The sequence below is a fragment of the Carassius auratus genome, chromosome 11 (assembly GCF_003368295.1).
Source record: "Carassius auratus strain Wakin chromosome 11, ASM336829v1, whole genome shotgun sequence".
Classification (NCBI taxonomy): Eukaryota; Metazoa; Chordata; class Actinopteri; order Cypriniformes; family Cyprinidae; genus Carassius; species Carassius auratus.
In genome coordinates, this window is record NC_039253.1 from 5,154,505 (window position 1) to 5,176,932 (window position 22,428).

General features: G+C 36.1%; 1 protein-coding gene across 1 annotated transcript in view; it reads right to left on the reverse strand.

The window, feature by feature from the left end:
* LOC113110831 (contactin-associated protein-like 5) overlaps positions 1 to 7,078 on the reverse strand; it is a 70,320-nt gene extending 63,242 nt beyond the window's left edge. The window contains exon 1 of the mRNA XM_026275043.1: positions 6,635 to 7,078. Within this exon, the coding sequence (XP_026130828.1) occupies positions 6,635 to 6,713 (79 nt within the window). The 5' untranslated portion in view covers positions 6,714 to 7,078. The remainder of the gene's footprint in view (positions 1 to 6,634) is intronic.
* Between the last annotated feature and the right edge of the window lie 15,350 nt (positions 7,079 to 22,428).

A 22,428-nucleotide genomic window follows, 5' to 3' on the forward strand; every position in this document is an offset into this window, starting at 1 on the left:
GGGGGGGGGGGTTCAGGTCTCCTTTGAAGCTTTGCATGGGTATCGTAAATAATTTAAGTCCAGCCAGGCTGGTGCCAGGCCCAGGCATTTAGTGCAAAAATGGTTTCATTTGGAAAATCTGAATTAAACACATGAATCGATGATCTGCATATCCGTTACAGGGTCAACCTCTGCTTAGAGACAACCTTCCCTTTCTGATGGCCTCCAAAGCAGACACGGAGCTCCTCGGAGCTTCTGAAGCTCTGGGTGTGGTCCACGTATATGCACAGTGCTCTTATGGGACATTGTAACGCCAAGGAAGGCTGGATCTGCCTCCTCCGGGGGCAGTTAGTGGGTGGGGGTTGTCAGAGGGCAGAATTCAGTAAAGAGACAGGTGTAAATGCTGTGAGCTCATTGTAGACAGTGTTTTCTCCGGATGTCCTCAATAGCAGGAAGTAGTGTCCCTGTGATGCATTGGGCGGTTTTCACCACACTCTGCAGTGCCTTGCAGTCAGCAGTTCCCAGACCAGACTGTGATACAACTGGTCAGGATGTTCCTGATTGCATGCCAGTAAAAGTTCACCAAGATGGCTGAAGACTGTCCTGAGGAAGAAGAGGTGCTGGTGAGCCTTCTTGTTGATGTATTTCCTCAGCGACCAGCAGGGATCACCTCTAGGCATGACGAAGTGGATATTGTGCTCTTTTGGAAGGCCAAACAAAGTAGTTTCACTTTCACAATGAAACACAGCTTCTCTAGAAATGTTGCTGGCGGCAACAGCGAGAATAAAAGGTACGCCTTCTTTCTTTGCGTGAACATTTGGGTGGCGTTATTCAAATCTTCCCACATCATGATGTAAACATGACGGGGGCATATTAGAATGAGCCATTTTAGGGGGTGTGGACAAGTCTTAACTTTTATAAAGAATATCTCTTTGGATTTGAGACTTTAGTCTTTGCAACTTTACAGATCTTCTTTGTACACCAAGTTTGTAACACTCCAAAGAGAAATAATTTTTTTTAATCACATCATATGACCCCTTTAAGTATTTCAAAGTATTCTGAATATTTAGATTAAGTTAATAAACCTTACTAAATACATTACTGATTACTTTTTAAAGCTTGTATTTTGTAATCTGTAGTGAAATACATTTTAAAAGTAACCTTCCCAGCCCTGAATGTAACATAACCTAATGTCATTATAGCTGTGAGTGTGTACTTTGGATGGGTTTAATGCAGAGCACAATTTCTGGGTATGGGTCACGATACTTGGCTATATGTCATGTCACTTTAAATTTTTTTTATTTATTTTTTTTTTGTCGCAAAGTAGAGGGTTGATTGTTAAAAAGGATTTCTATTTTAAATAAACTCTGTTCTTTTTAAAAACTATTTTATTTCTCAAGAAAAGAAAAGAAAATTATATAAAAAACAATTAACAGCACAACTGTTTCCAAAATTGAAGATAATAATTCAGAATATAATAATGATTTCTGAAGAATCATATGACACTGAAGACTGAAGTAATGATGTACAAAATTTAGCTTTGCATCACAGAAAAAAACAAATATATAAAAATATATATAAAACAGAAAACCATTATTTTAAATACCAGTAATACTGCACAATATTACTGTTTTGCTCTGTATTTTTATCAAATAAATGAAAGCTTGATGAGCAAAAGATATGCAATGTTTAAAATATTAAAATAGTATTTTTTCCAAACTTTTGATCAGTACTGTACTTCTGTATGATAACAGAAAACTGGCTAGCAGAAAGAGCATTACAGCTTGAGCTAGTTTATACCAAATAAATTGTCAAATAAAAAGTGCTAACACACTTAGATTTGTCTTGTCATATCTTGATTTTACTGGCTAGATAGCTACTGTATAAACACATTTTGGTATTTACTAGTTAATTGAATCAAGATCAAATATATTTTAAAAAGCTGCATTTACAATGCGGGTCTTGATGCCCAAATCCGATTTTCTGACTATATCCAATTATTTTGACGACCCGCTTACATCATCTTTTAAGAAATAAACGATACGCAAATCCGTCGTCAAACTGGGCCTTGTTTGTAAAACAAGCATCTTCGAAATGCAGGGAACAAACACTTGCACAACTCTGTTGATGCTCTGTAAAAATAAACTCCATCCACTGGTCCCTTAATGCTGTTTTTTCTTTGGTAATCTGTGCAGGGTTGTCTTGCCCTGGCAACCAAAAACACACTTCTTTTGTGACATTTCGCTCTCGCTCTGATCAGTGCTCAGCTGTGCTCAGCCTCTCAGTGCTCTGCTATATGGGAGCGCACGCTCTCCCGGCAGACGTGCCCTTAGGACCCATATATAAAGAAATTCCGCTCCATCTAACGTCACACAGAGCCATACTCGAAAAAAACTTTCCGAAACTTGTGACAAACCGGAAGGAGTATTTTTGGAACTGAAATACTCCTTCAAACATACAACTTAATTTTTGAAACTTTGTCCATGTTTAGCATGGGAATCCAACTCTTTAACAGTGTAAAAAAACTCAGTATGCATGAAATAGCATTTCACCCCCCCCCTTTAATGACAGAATTTCCATTTTTGCGTGAACTATCCCTTTAATAACAAAGTCTGCTCCAATTATAAACAGCTGAGAGAAAAATCACGCCTTGATCACTTGAATACTGTCAGAAAAAATTTATGCTGCAGAATTTGTCAGCCATGCCCCACTACTAATCAATAAAATAGCTTCACTGCTGAAAAGCTACATGATTTAAAACCCAGCTTCAGTATTTGGTGTGGTGCCCAAAACTGATTATAAATATAGTAAGACGTCCCTCCAGCATTTCATGAATGTGGTGGAAACTAACTGAAAACGGCTCCATAAATAAACACCCACAAGACACACGTAACTCTCAGCAGAAAAGACTGTAAACACATGACTCAGAAGCACACAGACATAGCATAATTCAGGGAGACTTGACTGCCTAAATTCTTTAATCTACATCAACAGCTGGAAGCTTATGCAAGCATGTTTTCTGTTTCTTAAAGACATTTGTGTGTGTACAATATGGAAGCACATTCTGTGCAGGCAAACAAACAAGTCTGCCGCTCTCCCAGTGTAATGACAACATGCATGTGCCTGAAATACATGTAAACCCCTAGCAAATGCCAAAGAAACCACACTTCCATACAACTGACTGCAATTTACTTTTCTGTGGTATGATGCCAGAACGACATTGTCACATTACAAAGTGACAGTGCTGCTTATAACAATTGCTGCTTCATTTACAAAAAGCTGAAAGGGTGTAAAAACTAAAACCTATTTCTGCCTGCATGCACTTTTGTGTCTACATTTTTGTTAAAAGCATGGTCCCAGCATAATCAGCTACATTACCTCTAGGGGTTTGTCTGATTATTCTCATAGCCCTGATCTCACAGTTACTGTCTATTTCAGAGCACTTTTTCCAAAGCGTAACTTATTTAAAGGAAACTTATTTTCTCCTGGCAAGGGTCCACAAGTTCAATCACTCACACACCTGTTCATGGGCGCTGAAGTCTGTGAGAGACAGATTGAAAACTGCAGAGGACTTTTGTTCTCAGCAGGGAGTGAGTTGAATGCCACTTCTCTGTCTTACAGAAGCTACAGCACCTCTGCCTGACATGGGCAACACTGATTGCTCACAGACAGCAGCCTTCCACATTCCTCCAACAAAACATTCGCAACCTCATCACTCTCACGCACTACTCTTACTGCACACTAAACACCACACCAATCACACACATACACTCGGCTCAACTTTATATGAACTGTGGTTTTTATTTGTGTTGCCTTTAGTTTGGTCTTCTACTGTAGAAGATTTGCAGCATTCTAAGGCAATATTCTATAAAAAAAAAAAAAATATATATATATATATATATTTGGAACCAAATAATTAACCAACACAAATAATTTTGAAATTCAGGGTTTGGCTATCAGTTTTGCCTTTGATACAGCTTCCAACCTTCTTATAATAGATTCATATGACTCATGAGTAGTCTCCAGTGTCCAGTGTCATCTGTCAGAACATCTGCCAGTTGTTGAAGAAGGGAATCGGCTTCTCACTCCTCTCTCCAAAACTGCTCACAGTGGTTTGATAACATTCAAGTCAGATGAAGTTCATTTTGGTTCTCCAACTGTCCAGGTTTTATGATCATGATATCTATTCTCCATTTAGCATTGCTGTCTGTGATTAAAGTTTTACCAGGCGCAGCTCTTTAATAGATGTTGTCTTTCTGAATTTTCTGCTGTTTTAACATAATCCTTCCCAGATCCTATCCTTCACTTTCAGTTTTCGCCCCCGATTACTCTTTGGTAATGAAGTCTTGCCACACTTTGTATACACACAATTGTTCTTAAAACACCAAACAACTGAGCTGTTAAGGATACAGATGCTCCTGCTAAATGGGCTCCCATAATTTACCTTTTTGGAAGTCTGACAAATCACTCCTTTTTTTCCCACAGCTTATACTAAACACTGCTGAACACAACCTGTGCTATCTGGGCTTGACAATAAGAACTGCCCGATCGGGCCACTACTGCATCCTCACAAAGGTTTATCATTTTTTTTAATCAATTTTAAGCCTTGCAAATTTGAACATTTAAGTGATTTTTAACCATTCAAGTAAAAGTAACTCAATTCATTACTCTCACTCTTTTTATATATAGTGCACACATCATGAACACAGAAAGAAACAACTCTGACAACCCACAAACACCAGATCGAGTCCTCCTTCACGTATACTTGAATTTAAACAGACAAACACATACAAAATTTGTAACATCTGGGTGATTAAAGTATCCTCTTCTTCAGTGAACATACGCAGTTGAGAAAGAAAGCTAATATTGAACCCATGCACTGTGTCTTTTTAGAGTGAACAACTTTTGATTAATTCTTGTTATAACTTTAACAAGAATTAATCTATAATTAATTTATAGAGTGTTATACAGAGTGAGTATATGATTTATCTACCTAATCACGTACAAACCTGAAAAAACTTTATTTGTGCTATTGCTTGTAATTTGTAGTTTATTTGTTCTTGTTGCTCAGTGTTTACTTGTCTTTAATAATGTTTGAACTGTATATTTGTTAGGCTAGTATTTAGTTTCAAATTTAGAACAGATAATTGTAAAACCTCGCTGGCATCTAAAATTATTATTATTCAATCCTAATTATTAGAGAGAGTACAAGATAACGTGGTCAAAAAACAACACACACACACACACACACACACACACACACAGTACAATGACAATTTATAGCCCAATTAATATCTTGCTTTACTCACACAGTATAAATGGGCCTGTATACTTTAAGAGGGCAGCCCCATGCAAGGGAATCAAAATAATTGGTACTTGGAATGAAGAAAATTTTAAAATCTCTGCTTTAGTGCACTCCAAAACTCTCTCTCATATTTCCAGTCCACTGCAACCTTCAAAACACTCACATACTAATCAAACACGCTTAATGCTCTACCGCAACTAAAAAGTATTTTAGTGTAGGCTACACCAAAACACATGTTGGTTTCCCAATACTGGTGAGAACTACTCATAGACACAATGGTTTTCATACGGAGGTGAAGATATTTGCTAAACCTAACACTAACCCTAAAGCCTAACCCTCATTCAGACCTAAAGATGTTTGCCTTAAAAAAAATTGTTTACTGGTCTGTTGTTTACTGATCAAATAATATTTTTGTCCTTACTCTCACATACACACTTCTCTACATTTTTATATCTCAGACATTGTTTGTGCCTTTATATGCGATTTTCCTAGAACCTGACTCACACACTGCATCCTTCCGTGCGAGTATCTGAGGCTGTTCGATCGCCGCAGATCTTCACAGGCATCGCAAGCATTTTTTCCCCTCTGGTACTCCTCCCATCTCTCGCCTTTGCTTCCAAACAGATGAAATGAAATGTTAAAAAGAGAGCGAGCAACACGGCGCGTGACTTTTCAAGAAGTGTCTTTCTGCTCGCGCACGCCTTGATGTGTATATGTGAGAATGCGCGAGAAAGAGCACAGATGAAAGACGAGGATATATTACAACCCGTTGTATGCTATCAAAAGAGTAGTTTTCTTTCTTTTTCTTTTGACGTGATAATTTATGAATCTTTGTTGAATAACCGACTCTTACCTACAGAGGGTTCAAGACATTTCAGTGTAAGCTTACACCAGCTGTGATAACATAATTAACATGACCTTAAACCCACCCCAAGTTTAAAGTTAGCATATATTTTTTTGTATATAAAATAATACACAATTTTAACGACGAAGGGACAATGGATGCAGATTTGAGTGAAGACAAAACCGTTATTCCAAACAATGCCGAGTCACTTCAAAAAGCCATAATGGTCTAAGAGAAGTTATCTGCTGCTGTATAAAACTCGTCAGAAAATACCTAACAGACACAATGAATGTTAATTCATTAATACTTAACAAATAAACGACACTGCGATTTTCGTATTGGCTGTATACAAACTGCCTTTTAAATCCTTTTTAATTCAGTGAGCAACCTGACTGGATTTCTTCAAATATCTCAGGTTTGTACGTGATTAGATTTATTTGTTTTATCACAACTAACTTTCATATTGTTTAACAACCGTGTTTGAAATAATAAATTATTTAACTTACAGTTACCCGCCAGTAAAACTGAAGTTAGCGAGCTTAACGTCGTGAGGAGAAGAATTCCGATGCCGTTGTGGAATCTCATATTTGTAAAAGTACTCTGCTCCACACTTTTGAGGTACCTCCGACCCTTACAACCGTTAGGGGAAAAGCGTTAAGTCTCGTGAAGGTAGCGCTTTGACTCCCGCCACAATGAGATGCAGCCACCACGAATGAGCGTGCGACTCCCGCCGTTTCCTCAGATCCCTCTGAAGGACTGATCCAAAACTTGCGCGCGCTCTATGTTTGATGCTGTCTCTGTGTCTCCCTCTCTCCCTGCCTCTCTCTCTTTCTCTCTCTGATTCTCGTCTCCCTCTCTCACTCCCTGCCTCTCTCTCTCCGAGTCTGTGCTTATCTCAGACACTCGCTCTTTGGATTCTGTGTGATTGAGGATACAAGTGGCGTGCTCTCGATTTCTTTTCTTTTCTTTTCTTTTCTTTTCTTTTCTTTTCTTTTCTTTTCTTTTCTTTTCTTTTCTTTTCTTTTCTTTTCTTTTCTTTTCTTTTCTTTTCTTTTCTTTTCTTTTCTTTTCTTTTCTTTTCTTTTCTTTTCTTTTCTTTTCTTTTCTTTTCTTTTCTTTTCTTTTCTTTTCTTTTCTTTTCTTGTTAGGTCAGAAAACCTAAATCAGTTTTCCAAACCAAGAAGCTTCAAATAAGGGTTCTATGACTGTGTGTATGTAGATACAAGTGGCACGCTCTGGATTTCAGGACCATGGAGAGCTCCACACGAAATAAATATGTTTTTTTTTTTTTTTTTGAGAGAGAGAGAGAAATCAGATGTACTGATCATTGATCATTCTATTTTATGGTGATTAATTAAAATTATTTTATTCTAAATGTTATTTTTCACCTTTGATTCAAGTCTTTATACACATACAGACCTTATCATATAAAAATATATGCCTTTTATATTTTAAGAAGGTGAGCCCTCACTAAAAGGAAATCATTATATTAGGGGCTGTGTCATAAAAATTTGAAAAATTGCTGTCAAGAATAACTTGCCTAATGTATATTTAGGTAGTGTGCCTCTTAATAAAATATAAATAAAAAAATAAAAGTGTTATCTTCTTTCACTGTGTCCGAATGCGTGTAGTTCTCAACTAAATAAGTTGCAACAATAAGAATTTAAAAGTACTAGAATGTCCAAAAATTGATAACATGGTGATACCTGTATGTCATGCTGTAGTGCATAGTCCTCCAAACCTGCTCCTGGAGAACTACAGTCCTGCAGATTTCTATTTTAGTACAATTTAGATTTAGGTTAGTTAGTAGAGTTAGTATAGTGATACCTTGTTGTATTTTGAAGCCATGACAACATTTTGTTGAGATAACGTGATCTTCTGTTGTGGCCTTGGGCGTTATATCTTGGCTGCATTTATTTATTAAAGCAAAATAAATAAATAATAAAAATAATAATAAGAAGAAGAAGAAGAAGAAGAAGAAATCAGTTAGACTATGATTAATACAACTGTGTATATGATTTATATTTTTTATTGCTCTGTCTAAGAAGAATGTTCTCATTTATTGGTGGATTTTCCTTGTGTTTGCTGAGATCAGTTTGTATAAATGAAACTGGATCACATCCACTAGGATGTCAGGCAAGTCAAAACATTTCATAGTGGCAAAGACCCTTGTGACAATTATAAATTACTTTTACATATTATTGTCTGCTGATATTTAAAGGGCAATCAATCATAAAACCTATTTGTCAGAATTTTATCAAGCTCATCCTAAATTAACTGGTTTAAATCATCTATTTGCCATCACAATAATAAATGTGTTAAATAGAATACAATATAAATATATATTTTTAATTGTAATAATATCTATATAATATATAATATTATACTGTTTTGTTGATCAAATAAATGCAACCTTGGTGAGCATAAGATACGCTCCCCCCACCGAAACAATAAAACATAATATTATAAACGTTTGACTTGTAGTCCAGTCTTTTTGATTGTTCAGATCATGATGGTCTACTTTGTTCGGCTGGTGTTGAGCAGGTTCTAAGAGATATTTGCCATAATATTGAGAGTTCCTTCATGTCAGAGAGTGAATTGAAATCACCATGACATATTGGTACGCCAAGGGAGTACTCTGTTTATGTGTGTGATGAGAAAACATGAGCTTCAGACTGAGTAAATATCTGAAGGACATGTTTGTTTGATCCTTTCCAGAGTAAAGAGCGGCAAGCATGTGAACACGACTTTCTAATACACGGTCTCTGTCTTTCTTTTTCTCACGCATGCTGTCTGTGTGTCTCATTAAAACAGGTCTGACCTACTGAACTCCCGCTGTGGAGCTTGAGTAGAGGGCGATTTGGCTGTGTGGGAGAAATGCCATGAGACATCCACTCCATGCTGGAGTTCAATTCACTTCAGTATTGCAGAAACAGAAGTGAGGAAATGAAGTAGATACAATCTGATGACACATGAAAGGCCCGTTTCATGACTTTATTATATGTCTTTCTCTTGTTGATATTGCTTTTTAAACGGACCACTTTTCACCAGTTGTATTTAGTTACACCCACAGACCACTTGTTTTCTTTAACCATCTGACACATATTGGATACATAAACTGTTCATAGTCTGACTACACCAGTACTTATTTTTGAGCGTAAACTGAAGATTCAAGATTAGATATACAGATAAAGAACATAGTAGTATCTGCTAATGAAGAAGTTTGTTTTTTCCTGACAGCTTGCGGTGGCAGTATCTTTAGAAGAGTGTATGAATAAGTAAGCATTGAATTACATTGATTGAGTCTATAAATATGCAACTGTCTGACCTTTCAATCCATATGCACTCTTGATAAAACTCGTGTGTCTAATCAAAAGTGAATATCCTACCATTCAAAAAAGAAAGCAGAGAGGAGATCAAAGGCACATCAGATCAAAGAGATGTGTTTAAGATGTCAAACAGTTGATGGCAGCACTTCTGACTTGACTGGAGGAACAAAAAGAATCACGGATTCTGTAAATAAGCCACGGGGAAGATTTACATTTTAGATAAATATTGGAGCTGGGTGGAACAATATTCAAGAATAATTTAGCTAAAAAAAGTGCAATTATATCTCTGGTCATGAAACAAAATGTATGAGTAATTTCATGCAGCAAAATTGTGGTGTTTACAATGATTGCTAGTTCAAATAATGTGTATCTAAACCAACATATTCACCCTCATGATCATTATATACCACAGGTTAACAACTGGTGTGGAGACGGAATTCATTTAACTTTACATAACCTCTACCTGCAATGGGTCTTCAGTTTCCTTTAAGGTAAAGTAAGTGTGAACTTCTCAAGGCTTTGTTGAATGAACTGAAGGGCACCGGGCAAGACAAGCCTCCCGAGGGACTCCGGGGTAATTCAGAGTAAATGAAGAGAAATGAAGCGTACCCTTTAAGCTGCAAACAATCTCTCCTCTCCTTTATTTTTTACCATAATCTGCCTTCTCATCTCCACTGCCCTTCACTCAATGGCGGACATGGGAATCGTTTCCACTGATGAGGAAAAGCAAGAACTCTGCTGCCCTCCACCTCTCCAGTTAATTTTAAGAAGGCTTGATGTAATAAGGTAAGTGAAAATGATTTACACAATCTCTGACCTATCGTCTTATTCATGTGTACTATTACTATTATTTGACTATTTGAAATAAATGCTGGTATTTTGAACTTTAAAAGAATCCTGAAAATATATAAATATTAGAGCAGTATTAAGCAGCACAATGTTCAGCATTGAGAAGAAATGTTTCTTAAGCACCGAACCAGCATACTAAAATGATTTGTGATGGATCATGTGACACTATTTACTGGAGTAATGATGCTGAAAACTCATCTTTGCAATCACAGGTATAATTTTATTATTATTAAAATATTCACATAAAAAACAGCTCTTTTAAATAAAAACTTCTGAACTCTAGCTTATACAGTATCTACGCATTGCATTTCAGTAGGCTTGTAATGTAGAAATAAACCCTTTACAGTAAAGGTTGTAATTTAATTAATTGAATGAATCAACCAATTTTAAGTGGAATTGTGATGCTTTAGTGTTAAGCTAATTATTTACTCCAACCAGACCTTTTAAAACACTGAGACACACAGTAAGTTTAGAGGACTGCAATATTGCTACAGAATTTAAGTACTTACATAATACAGTTAGAAGTTAAGGAGAAAGTACAGCATATTGAATAAAGTGTAAAAATATATTTTTATATATGGTGGGGTGATGAAAGTAGGGCAAAAAATATCATTTCTAAATATACTCATATAAACACACATTTATTACTGATAGTGTGTGATGGCAAGCAATAGATTGTTACACACTGTCTCTTTAACAATGAACTAGATATATTACTGGCTGTTTTAAAAGAAAAAGGACAAGGTTTGTCTGATTAACCCAATACAGCTGAGTGCCTTCTAGTAGATGTTGAAACTATACTATATAGTTCTAAATAGGATTTTTGTGAATTGATAGCTTTTCAAAAGTTCCATTATATTATACCAGATGTTTTACCACGGCCTGATTTTGAATATCTGTATTTTGTACTCTGCAATATTGTGCTTTTTGTGGCAGTGCTCAATGGTGCAAGTTAATGTGCTTTTGTAATATTCTGACAAGATCTTATAAATAATTTAGGAAGAAGTTGTTTCCTTGGGTGAAACTGACTTGGACATTTTTGACATTTTTCTGCTGTCTTTGACCTCACAGCTCAGGATAGCGGCTAGTAGTGAAAGGGTTAGGACTTTGAATGCTCTTGTAGTGTCAGCGATGTAAATGTTCATCTGTTCCAGAGAGAGTCACATGACAGCTCATGATGAGGAAAATATGGCACATTCAAGATCGCGAACTTTCAGTGAAGAATAGCTTTTCCTGGGCACTGCAGATCTCGTTTTATAGAAGCTTTTCTAAACTCAGCTTGATTCTTTTCTCCTTCAGTCAGCTTGAGGAACTTTGTAATTGATTAAGAGCATATATTGTATTTTGAGGGATGCTGCAGTGTTATGAAGTGTGTTGTGTGAGCTTAATTTTAAAGCAGGAACTAAGTACAGTTTTCATGTTATGAATTTATTATAAGTGGCTATCTTTTTTATTCCACATTATATATTTATTCCCCTCTTGCAATGTGTAGGATGTTTCTGCATATATTTAAATTCTGTAGAATACTAAATTCTCTCGCTCTCTCTGGGAGTTTCAGCTGTTACTCTGTTTGATGTAAAGGTTATCTTGACGGAGCAGCAGACATTTTCAACGCCTCCATGCAAGTCTCAACGTGTCTTCTTCGTGCAAAGCATCGTCTGGTCTGCATATTATTAAATCCCCTTAGCGTTTGAAACTAAGCTTGAGCTAATGAAAGGCTGAGAAACAGGTGCATTCTAATGGCATATTTCCTATGCTGTTCCCATGGAGATCTAAAAGCAAACATTTATAGTACAATGATGAGATCTGATTTCTGAAGTATTTTGTTTGTATCTTATTCAAGCATCTGTAGAACTAGATCTCAAGTAAATTAGCCAGTCTTGCACAAACCATTAGACTACCTCTGCAAAATGTATCAGGCATAACTAGACAATATAGAATGCTTGCTAGCTTAGAAATGCACTTATAATTGGCAAAGAAAGCACTGAAATATGACATGCAAGATCAATGGGCATTTTTTGTTCCAGTTTTAAAGGGAAATGAACATTCTGTCTTCATTGACTTATACTCATGTTGCTCCAAACCTATACTATTAGAAATAAATGTGCTTTGTTGGCATCTGGTTCCATGAAGAACCTTTACCATTCACAGAACATTTTCATGAAACAAAATATCTTAATGGGGAAAAATTTAAAGTATATTCAGATTAGTTATTTTAAAACACACACACACACACACACACACACACACACAAAACAAGTGTCTATTTACACTAACCCCACCCACCAAAGTGTGATTGGTCTAGTCAACACTACAAAAGACACTTGTCGCACAGAAGTTCTGGTGGCATCGATGGGTAAAGCACATGCTTTTTGACGCAATCAACCCGAGTTCAAATGGACTTTTGGCCAAACGTTTTTTTCTTACTTTTCAAATCTCATATCACATCAAAAAACTTTTATTTTCAATAAAAATGAAGGAAATAATCAAAAGTTTAAAATAAATTATAGGGTGGGGTTGGGGTGGGGGATGGGGGCTTCATTGTCACAAGAAAATGGAATCCATTTAATAATTTAAATTAAAATTATAATTTACACTCAATACATTATTATTGCATACTATTTTATAATAGTGTAGACATACAATTTAACTAAATGTTGTGCCTTTCAGGACTGTGGTGCTACATAAATACAGACAATTAAGTAAAACAGTATAAACCTGCACACAACTAACCTAGTGACATATTTTGACTATAAATATACTATGCATAAATGTTTACCTTTATGTAATATAACAAATACAAACTATATGAATGATTCACATAAATACTGTACCTACTGTATACACAACTAACCTACTGACAGATTTTGACTATAAATATACTATATAAATGTTTGCCTATACATACAAACTATACGAATGCTTCAAATAATACTGTACATGTGCAAATAGAAACATCATAAGTCAAGCAGCTGGCTGGGGAGCAGTGTAAGATGATTTATATTGCATGAGAATGTAAGCATACACATATTACTGAGCCTTTTTTGGGATAATGTACACACAGCAGTGTGTGAAAAGTGTCTAGTGCACATAGAGGAGAGTGTGTTTGGGGGGTGATACCAAAGTTATAAGTGACCGTAGTGTAGTCTGTTTATAGACTAAATGTAGATTTTTGCTTCTTACAATTTGTATTCAGGCTTCAAAACATAAAATAAAATATTCTGAAGAAAGATGATATACAGTAGTCAGTGTGTTTCAGTGGCAGAACCTGATTTTACCAAGTGAGACATGTTCCTGGGACAACATCGTTGTTGACCCTGGAACAACATTGTGATTAACCAATCAGATTTGAAGAACCAGTTTTTAGATTTTGTGAAATTTACGCTTAAAATCAGTGTTTGGTGCTTGTACATCAGTGTCATTCATCTATCATTTCCTCTGATTTTAGGGATTACTCATGGTTGAGGTTAGGTTTAGGTGTAGGGATATGGTTAAGAATATATTTTTGGAGTAAAATGTTGTTCCAGGGTCAACAAAATATGTTGACCTAGGAACACATAGAACTTGGCAAAATCAGGACGTGCTTTTCAGTGTTGCTCTGAACCCCAGTGATTTTCATTGTATGGATGAAAAAAAAAAAAACATCTTCATTTGTGTTCCGCATAAAAGATAGTAAATGATGACAGAATTTTCATTTTAGTGTGAGCTACCCTTTAATGCTGTTGACAGTTTGCTTTACAAATAAAACATAATTGAATGCAAACTTATGCTACAAAGCTATGACCTTCAGGTGCATTGTTTTAGATTTTAGCCTTTAAAAAAAGAGTTGAAGACAATGAAACATAAATAAGACTGATAACTCAATGAGGATACTCATTTAATTATTTATCCAGTATACTATTTCTACATTTGCGTCTTTTGGGCCTTTTTGCCTCCAAGGGCTTTCTGCTCATCTATAATTGATGGCAGAGAATATATTTTTTTCCCATATTTTCATTATCCGCGATCTTTAACAAGTGTATTGATTCGTTCCACTTCCTCTTCTACCTGTCCGGCTGAGCTGTGTATGGTATCGTGTGTCTGAACATGGAGCCCAGGTAGTGCCATGGGTGACTGTAAAACCTCTCACACACATCACGATTTGGCATTCAGACAAAGAAAATGATCATATGGTGTAAATCCTTCCCCCTGTTGGTCTACTCAGGGTTTGTGTTTTCTTAATGATGGTGGAGGTGTGGATTTAGCTCACCTGCAATGCTTGCTGTGAAACAGGTCTTTACAGGAGGCTTAACTTAAAAAGGGAGGACAATATGTCAGTTTGAATGTGCTGGAATATTAGGAGATAGAAGGAAGGTACAAAAGCTGCGTCAGTCAGCAGATAACCCGATAAACTTCTCATCTCCAGAGAGCACGGACTTACCCATTCTTGGGAGATCATACACACATGTAAAATTGTGTGTGAGAGTGAGAAAGAGGTGGTGTTGAGTGGGTGTGGGAACATATGCTTGGCTAAATGCTTTAGACACAGACTATAAGAAACATGACTGCATTTTCTCGTCCTGTCAAAGGCTTTTCTATGTGTGTGTGTCTTATACCTTCAGCTGGCATGAGTTTCTCTCTCTCTTCTTGAGTAGGGAGCCTTAGGGTCAGTCTGTAATCTACAGCTATAGAGTTTCCTTTAGAAGATGAAAGAAAGTCAATATGGAGTCAAAGATATACAGCCATCGCTAATGGAGTCAGGCAAAGAAAATGGCAGATATACACGAATGCTAATATGGCAACTGATCGAGAGTGAACACTGCTCTGTTGAAAAGACTTGGATATGAGTTTTGAATGATGCATGTAGTAGGTGCCACTTCAAAGGTTTTTCACTAGCTTAACCGGTAAACTTTCCCAAAAGGTGGTTGACGTTTGGTCAACAGCACTGTTATGATCATTGATGATCTAGACCAGCACTAATAGCTTAAACATTGACATTAATTTATTCTGCAGCAGTTTGTAGTTATTTAGAAATAATAATTATTGCAAAGCAATTGATCATACAACTATTTTACATGGTAAATACGTTTTTCCCCTTACCAATATCTTGCATTGATATTGTTAAATAAGAATATATATATATATATATATATATATATATATATATATATATATTAGTGCTGTCAATCGATTAAAAAAATTAACTAATTAATCGCACAATTTTTTAAAATTAATCGCGATTAATAGCGATTAATCGCAATTAAAAGACTGAAACTTTTTGGATATGTAAATGTAAAATGTAAATAATTAATGTAAACTCAAGACAAAGAAACTATTTAAATTCAAAATATGATTGTTTATTGGAATTTTTGTTTAACTTGTAACACAGATTTTCTCATGTAAACAACATACCTGCAATAAACCATCAATATCCTCCAAATTAACTGTTGGCTTGAAAGCCATATTTATTACAGAAATAAAAACACAGGCATGTAAGTACCATTTGAATTTCAAAACAATCAATGCCAATAAAAAACAAAAATGATTTCCATGTTGAATTCTAAGTGGACTGCAAAAAAATTCCAAAGTATAGTCATTGCCAGTGCTTTAAGTGGGCCGGTATGCACCGGTAATCAGTACCGCCACTTCCAAATATAGCTCTTGAGCTTACCGCCACCTCTCCGTGCGCCCATAACGTGCTTGTAGCGTACCGGTACGCTCATTTGGACATCTGTTTTAATAGAGGTTTTAATCTTTTACCTGCACTGCCGATTTTCAGAGCGCCCTTCACAATGCAAGCTTCCTAATTCATCCCACCCAGAGCAGAAACTACATTATCCCCTACCCATTCACCCTTAAGTTATACAAGTGAATAGCGCATGTGTCGCTTTTCCCACTGTTAAGTGTCATCAACTCAACGTGGCCGGAGAAGGTGTGTGAAACTCGTTGTGAGTTATACTAAAGCAAAATCTTGAGTATTTATTGTCTGATAAACATTAAAAACTGTCTGCGGAGGTTGAGTCGTCCTGCAGCCCCCGCTGGCGGTTCATTGGCTGCAGCATCTTTTTTCTAAGCTCTAAAAAAATACTGTAGACGGCAAGGCACAAATTTAGATATTCATTTATCTAATTAATCTATAGCCTATGCACAAAGACAATATGATCTTTTTGTCCCCTTTTTGTTTTAAAGCTTGATGAAGAGAGAGAGCGCAAGTTGCTGCAGCTGAGGAGGACAGTGATGCACGCGTACAGGAGTGATTGTCAGCTCGCGGCACTGTGTACAAAAAATACTCCGCTACACAATTATTTCGTTATTTTCGTTTAAGCTTATTAACGTTAGCGTTACAGAAAGGTCTGATTTACGCACTGTTACAGTCATTGTTTTTTTTGTTTTTTTTTTAAACAATGACATTTGAGTTCATGATTTTAATGTTGCTGTTTCTTGTGGCAGACTGAAGAGTAATCCGGCAGAGTTTTATACTGAAACTTTCCGTCTAAAAGTACTTCCTTGGTCTTATCCATATTTCTTTGCACGTTGAACACACATAGGCCACAACTGGAAATAAAAAAAAACTGCAACCGCGTTAATTGCATTATTTTTTTTTAACGCGTTAAATATTTCAAATTAATCGAATGCGTTAACGCGCTAATTTTGACAGCACTAATATGTATATATATATATATATATATATATATATATATATATGATACTGTATTTTGGCATTTGACCTGCTATGTCTAAGGGTTAGTAACATTTGATGGGGCAAGCTAAATAATGAACGCGTAGCCTGCTGTGTTGCCAGCATAGCAATTGGTTGCCTGATTTGACGATTCCTGGTCCGCATTAGTACTTCCTGTTGGAAAAGCATCTTTCCTCTCGTTTTGGCCTTCCGGCCTTTTTAATCGCCTCCAGAGCGGATACATTTGGAACACTGTTTTCACGTTGCAGTATGGACTGTGTAAACAGAGGCTTTTGAAAATGATGAAGCATGTTTAGTCTTGCAGTTATGTGCTATTCACTTAGTGGTTTCTAAAGATATTTACTTGCATGCTTTTCGTATTACGTTCCTAAAAAGACAACAGAAATTTGCAGCTCTCCTGCTGCAAAACACGATGGTAGTTGTGTTTTAGATAAACTGATAAGTAGATAAGTCACTAAAACTTAGATAAGTTTTAGTGATCACGCCAGTAAATGGGGAAATATGTCCCTAAATAAATTGGTCCTGCCAGAATAATTGCATGAAACCTGTGTTTCTGTATAATAAAAATGTCTGTATAATCTTAGTGAGGTTTAAACATCCACAGTAAGGCAAATGTAATGTGTCTTTGGAAATTTCAGTGTGGATGACGACTCTGGAATAAATGCCTTGGCTTCGTGGTTAAAAATGGCATCGTCATCCGACAGAACTGCGTCATGACCTCATTTAACAAACTTTAGCTGTGAAACCTGCATCTAGTGTCTTCACCTGTGAATGTATTGATTTATGACACGTGGTATGTAAAATCGCTCTATATGAGAAAACACCCTAAACAAAGTTATATACATAATTAGACTTTAAATGTGGCCATTTGAAACCATTGTTTCATAGTGCAATACACAAGTTGAACTTAACTCATAAATTCATACTCATTAATACCCAAGATTCAATCCAGTATTTCTGGGGTTTTATGCTTTATACTTCAGCATTCTCTTTATCTCCTCCCCCTTCTTTATCTTCCTTTCCACCACTCACAGTAAATCAACTTCCTGAAAGTAACACCTTTGGAATCAGCCAGGAGCAAACAAGCAGCACACTGACAAATCCCCCCTGTTCTCCCCACATCCCATAATGCCATCTGTTAGACGGCATCTCCACTGTGATTAGGTCAGCCCCTTCTGCCTCTTATGCCTTAAGAGTGCTAATTGGATTTCTGCCAGGCAGTTTGTAGTTTTTAAGAGACAGGTAAGAAATAAAACTTTATATACTTTATCCAGAGGGGCCAGAGGACATGCTGCCCTTTATCTCCCAAGGGCGTTGGCCCTGATTTAGAGAACCAAAGCAGAACAAGAAAGTCTATGTTCTCTTTAGCCATGGGTATCAGTCCTGTTATTTCCTTTTCCAGTGATGCAGTTCTGCAGCAATCATAACTTAGTACAGTACATCAAACACTTCATGTCAGGACAAAAACTTGATGGCTTTGATCTTGAGATTAATTAGACAGAATAGTTTTATAAATGAATTTAAGCATCGAATAAGCATGGTTTAATAAATACAGGCAAACAACAATCCAAGAAATATCTACATCTAAAGTTCTGACATCAAACCCTAGATGGCTCAGTTCAATACGTCAAATTCAGTCTGACATAATGACATCATTATCACATGGCTCAGCTGATTGGTTCTTTTTGTAATCACCAGACAATGAGCTTGCTTCTCCTCATTCAGTTACTTGGCTAGTGCTTGCTGTAGCAATTGCAGCTTGCTTCAGAAACCCTCCACCTTCCCCAGCTCCACCTACATAAATATGCTGTGGGGTGATTGATGTATGCTCTATGGGGGTTATTTTATGTATGTTATGTGCAACAGTAATACTTCTTACATGCTCACAGCAGCATATTGTGGATGTATTGGCAGTAGCAAGTCTCAGAACTCAGCAGCATAGCAGATCTGCTATGCCAAGACCAAACACATTACTCAGTCAAACTCTCCGATAATTTTCATGACAGAAATATATTTTATGTAAATAAGGAATTTCTTGCATATTGGTTTCGCTGGTTCCCATGACCATACTAGACTTTTTACAGTAGCATTTTTATCTGTTAGGTTTGCATATCGATTGTATTTCAAGTTTGATTTTATTTGCTTATTTAAATAAGACCCTTATACAGTATACTGCCTTTATTTGATCAAAAATACCATAAACACACACAAATATATGCATACATATATGCATAAATATTATGAAATATTATTACAATTTAACAAACAAAATTATACTTGAATATATTTTAAAATATAATTTATGTCTGTAATAGCAAAGCTCAATTTTCTGCAGTCTTCATTGTCACATGATCTTTCATCAGTCATGCTGATATGGTGCTCAAATAAACTTTCTTCTTCTTATCAATTTTAAAAACAATTGCGCTACTTCATATTTTAGTGTAAACTGAGATAATGTTTTTTTTTTCAGGATTCTTTTATGAATAGAAGAACAGCATTTATTTAAAATGAAAAAAAAACCATGTCTTTACTGTCATGTTATCAATGTAATGCCACCCTTCATAAAATAATATGTTCTTTCAAATAAATAAATAATAAATAAATAAACAAAAATAAATAAATAGTATAGAATAGTTTGTGTTTTACCAGTACCTGTCATGTTCTTATAGAGTGAAACAGCATTGTCATTAAATTATTTTTCTACAACTCCAGAGTCACAAGATATTTTTACAGCTCAGGAGATTGGCTCAAAAAAGTTGTGATGATCATGTCAGAAATGTGTTCGAAGTATTTTTATAGGTTCGTCAATACTAATAAATGTAACTGTTGATATTGCCTTCATCTCCAGGCACTTAACACTCTCTGAAGTGAGGCAGCATGATTGATCTGTTTTGGTAGTGTGATGCATCTAGGCTTCATTTTATCTATTATTTAAACAGGTTAAAGCATTTGTGTTGCATTTTTTGGAGTATTGCAGAAAATCCATGTTGCAGTGGCTTGAACACACACATTAGGAACTGTGCTTTCATCAATACTTTAGAGCTACAGTTCATGGTTGTGTTTGTGTGGCTGCTTTGGGAACCTTTGCGAACATCTGTTTCTTTGTGGCTTTTGAGCTTTTATTAATCAATATCAAACACTGCTGTATCAATGACAAATGCAGTGAGACCGACCACAAAACTTCAACAAAAGAGGGGATCAAAAGATGATAAAAATGAAAGAGCACAGGGAACTGGAGAAAGAAAGAGGGTTGTAATAGAGCATTGTTTGAAAACTTTTATCTAAAATTTGAGGATAACTTGAATTGTTTGTTGAAAGTGTGAATTGGACAGACATCACACATGCATACAGTACAGAACTTGACACATTTAACGCTTTCTCACTTTCTGTAGTCATTTGTACATCACTTGAATAAAAGTGTCTGCTAAATGATTAAATGTAAATGCAAATGACAGTGACACATGGATCATGAAACAAGGGAAATAGTTCATATCTCACACTGAATATATTTTCACATTTAAAAGCAGATAATAATACTTGTGCTTTTAATTTCATGTTGTTCCTTTTTTATGTTAATAGCAGGAAATTATTTGGCAATATTCTGGTGTAGATCAGCTGCAAAGTAAGTACATCATTTACAAATCCAAACCTGTGTAAGCCATTACTTTCTTCCATGGGAAACAAATGAGCACATTTGTGAGAAACAGACCATATATATATATGTATATATGTATATATATATGTTAACGGTTTGGAAAGAGTAAAGGATGAAATATATAAATTTTTTGAGTGACCTTCGGGTTAAATTAGCATACGAGATATAACACTATAGTTTTAGTAGTTTATTTGATTCAGGGAATGAAACAGAACAATCAACACTTGTAGAAAATGTAACCATGGTTACAACAGCAAGGACAATGGATGAGAATCTTTGAGCCTTATCAGACTATAGTGAGACATTTATGCGAGTGTGTCATTTACAGAGCACTTTTCAGGGTACTACTTCTCCTATCTGAAAGTGGGTATGTGTATTAGATAGCAATAGGTCATATAACAAGTTAGCAGTGCCTTTGACAATGGAGAGAGCTTCACATACCTTACTGCAGAGATAAAAACCCCATTAGTTCCTAAGGGAGGACGCTTTTCCTCACTAATCTGATCTGAGAACAAATGTCAGATGAGAAGCCAATACTGTGGTGGTCGACCACAACTGCCTGCGTATCAGCTTTCACAAAAACCCTGATCTGGCAAGCCAAACACAGGTGCATCCTTGATATTCAGACTGACCTCCACACTGGAGACTGGGGATATCTTGCATGTTTTATGTCTACGAATGACTCACGTTCCATCTCAAACTTACTTGATTAACATATTTTTTTACTGACCCAAGCCTTTACTTTTACCCCGTTTATAAATTAAGCATGTAAAGTATACCAGCAGCTGTAAACCATTTGTTTATTTTGTTCAGCATTTGATCTCCTGTAAAGGTTTTGCATTAAGGTTGCATGGAGTCACCACATTTCTACCAATGCGAGAGAGAATCAAAGAGAATAACTTCACATCTTGCTCTTGCAAGACACAAATTACCCATCTGCCTGTCTGAGGTTTCAGCACAACCTCTTCTTTATACAGACACTCTTCTCCCTTTGTTTGACAGGAAGCACCTGTTTGCTCTTCAAACAGGTAAAAACAGCTTGAAAAGAAAGTTGTCTTCAAGGACAACTGTGAATATCGCCCAAAATTTCCATTACCCCATGCGATCTCCAGCTGTAATATAATGAAAGGTAGCAAGCGTAATGAAAACAACTGTCATGTTAAGTGCTTTTCAAAGGGATGGGAACTTATTCAGTCTTGGATAGAAAACATTTGCATCTATTCAGTATCCATTTACTTTACCAAGAGTTACTTTGACCTTATGATTTAAATTTTTGAAGGAAATTATCAGATGTATGGAAAAGAATATTCAATTTTCTCCAGCCAAATGGAGACTTTCAGACTCTGCGTCAAATGAAAGATGGCAAGAGATATCTACAATTTACATTGAACATACGGAGTCCGGAACATGCAGATGAAATGATTAGTGTTTCCCGTCTTAATACACATTTTCCTTCTGTCACTTCTATTAGATTTTCATCCGCCCATGATGGTTTGAAGTTCTCGTAAATGGGGTTTTCAAAGTCTACCAACAGTTTCAAATATCTCTGATGAGATTTACAGATTAGGACGGGTAGAAGCTCCATCAGAGAGGAAGGAAGAAAAACCAATGAATGACAGCTGGCGATAGCAGGATGAAGTGATGGGGGGTTGTGTGATGAAAGGTGGGAATGAGTGCAGAGTGCTCTTGAGAGATGGTCTTAATAATTTGAATTATAGCCGAACACACCTTTTCCTGCAAAACCCTCTTTAGCTCATAAATGGTTCGCTGATGTTCACACACAGCTGG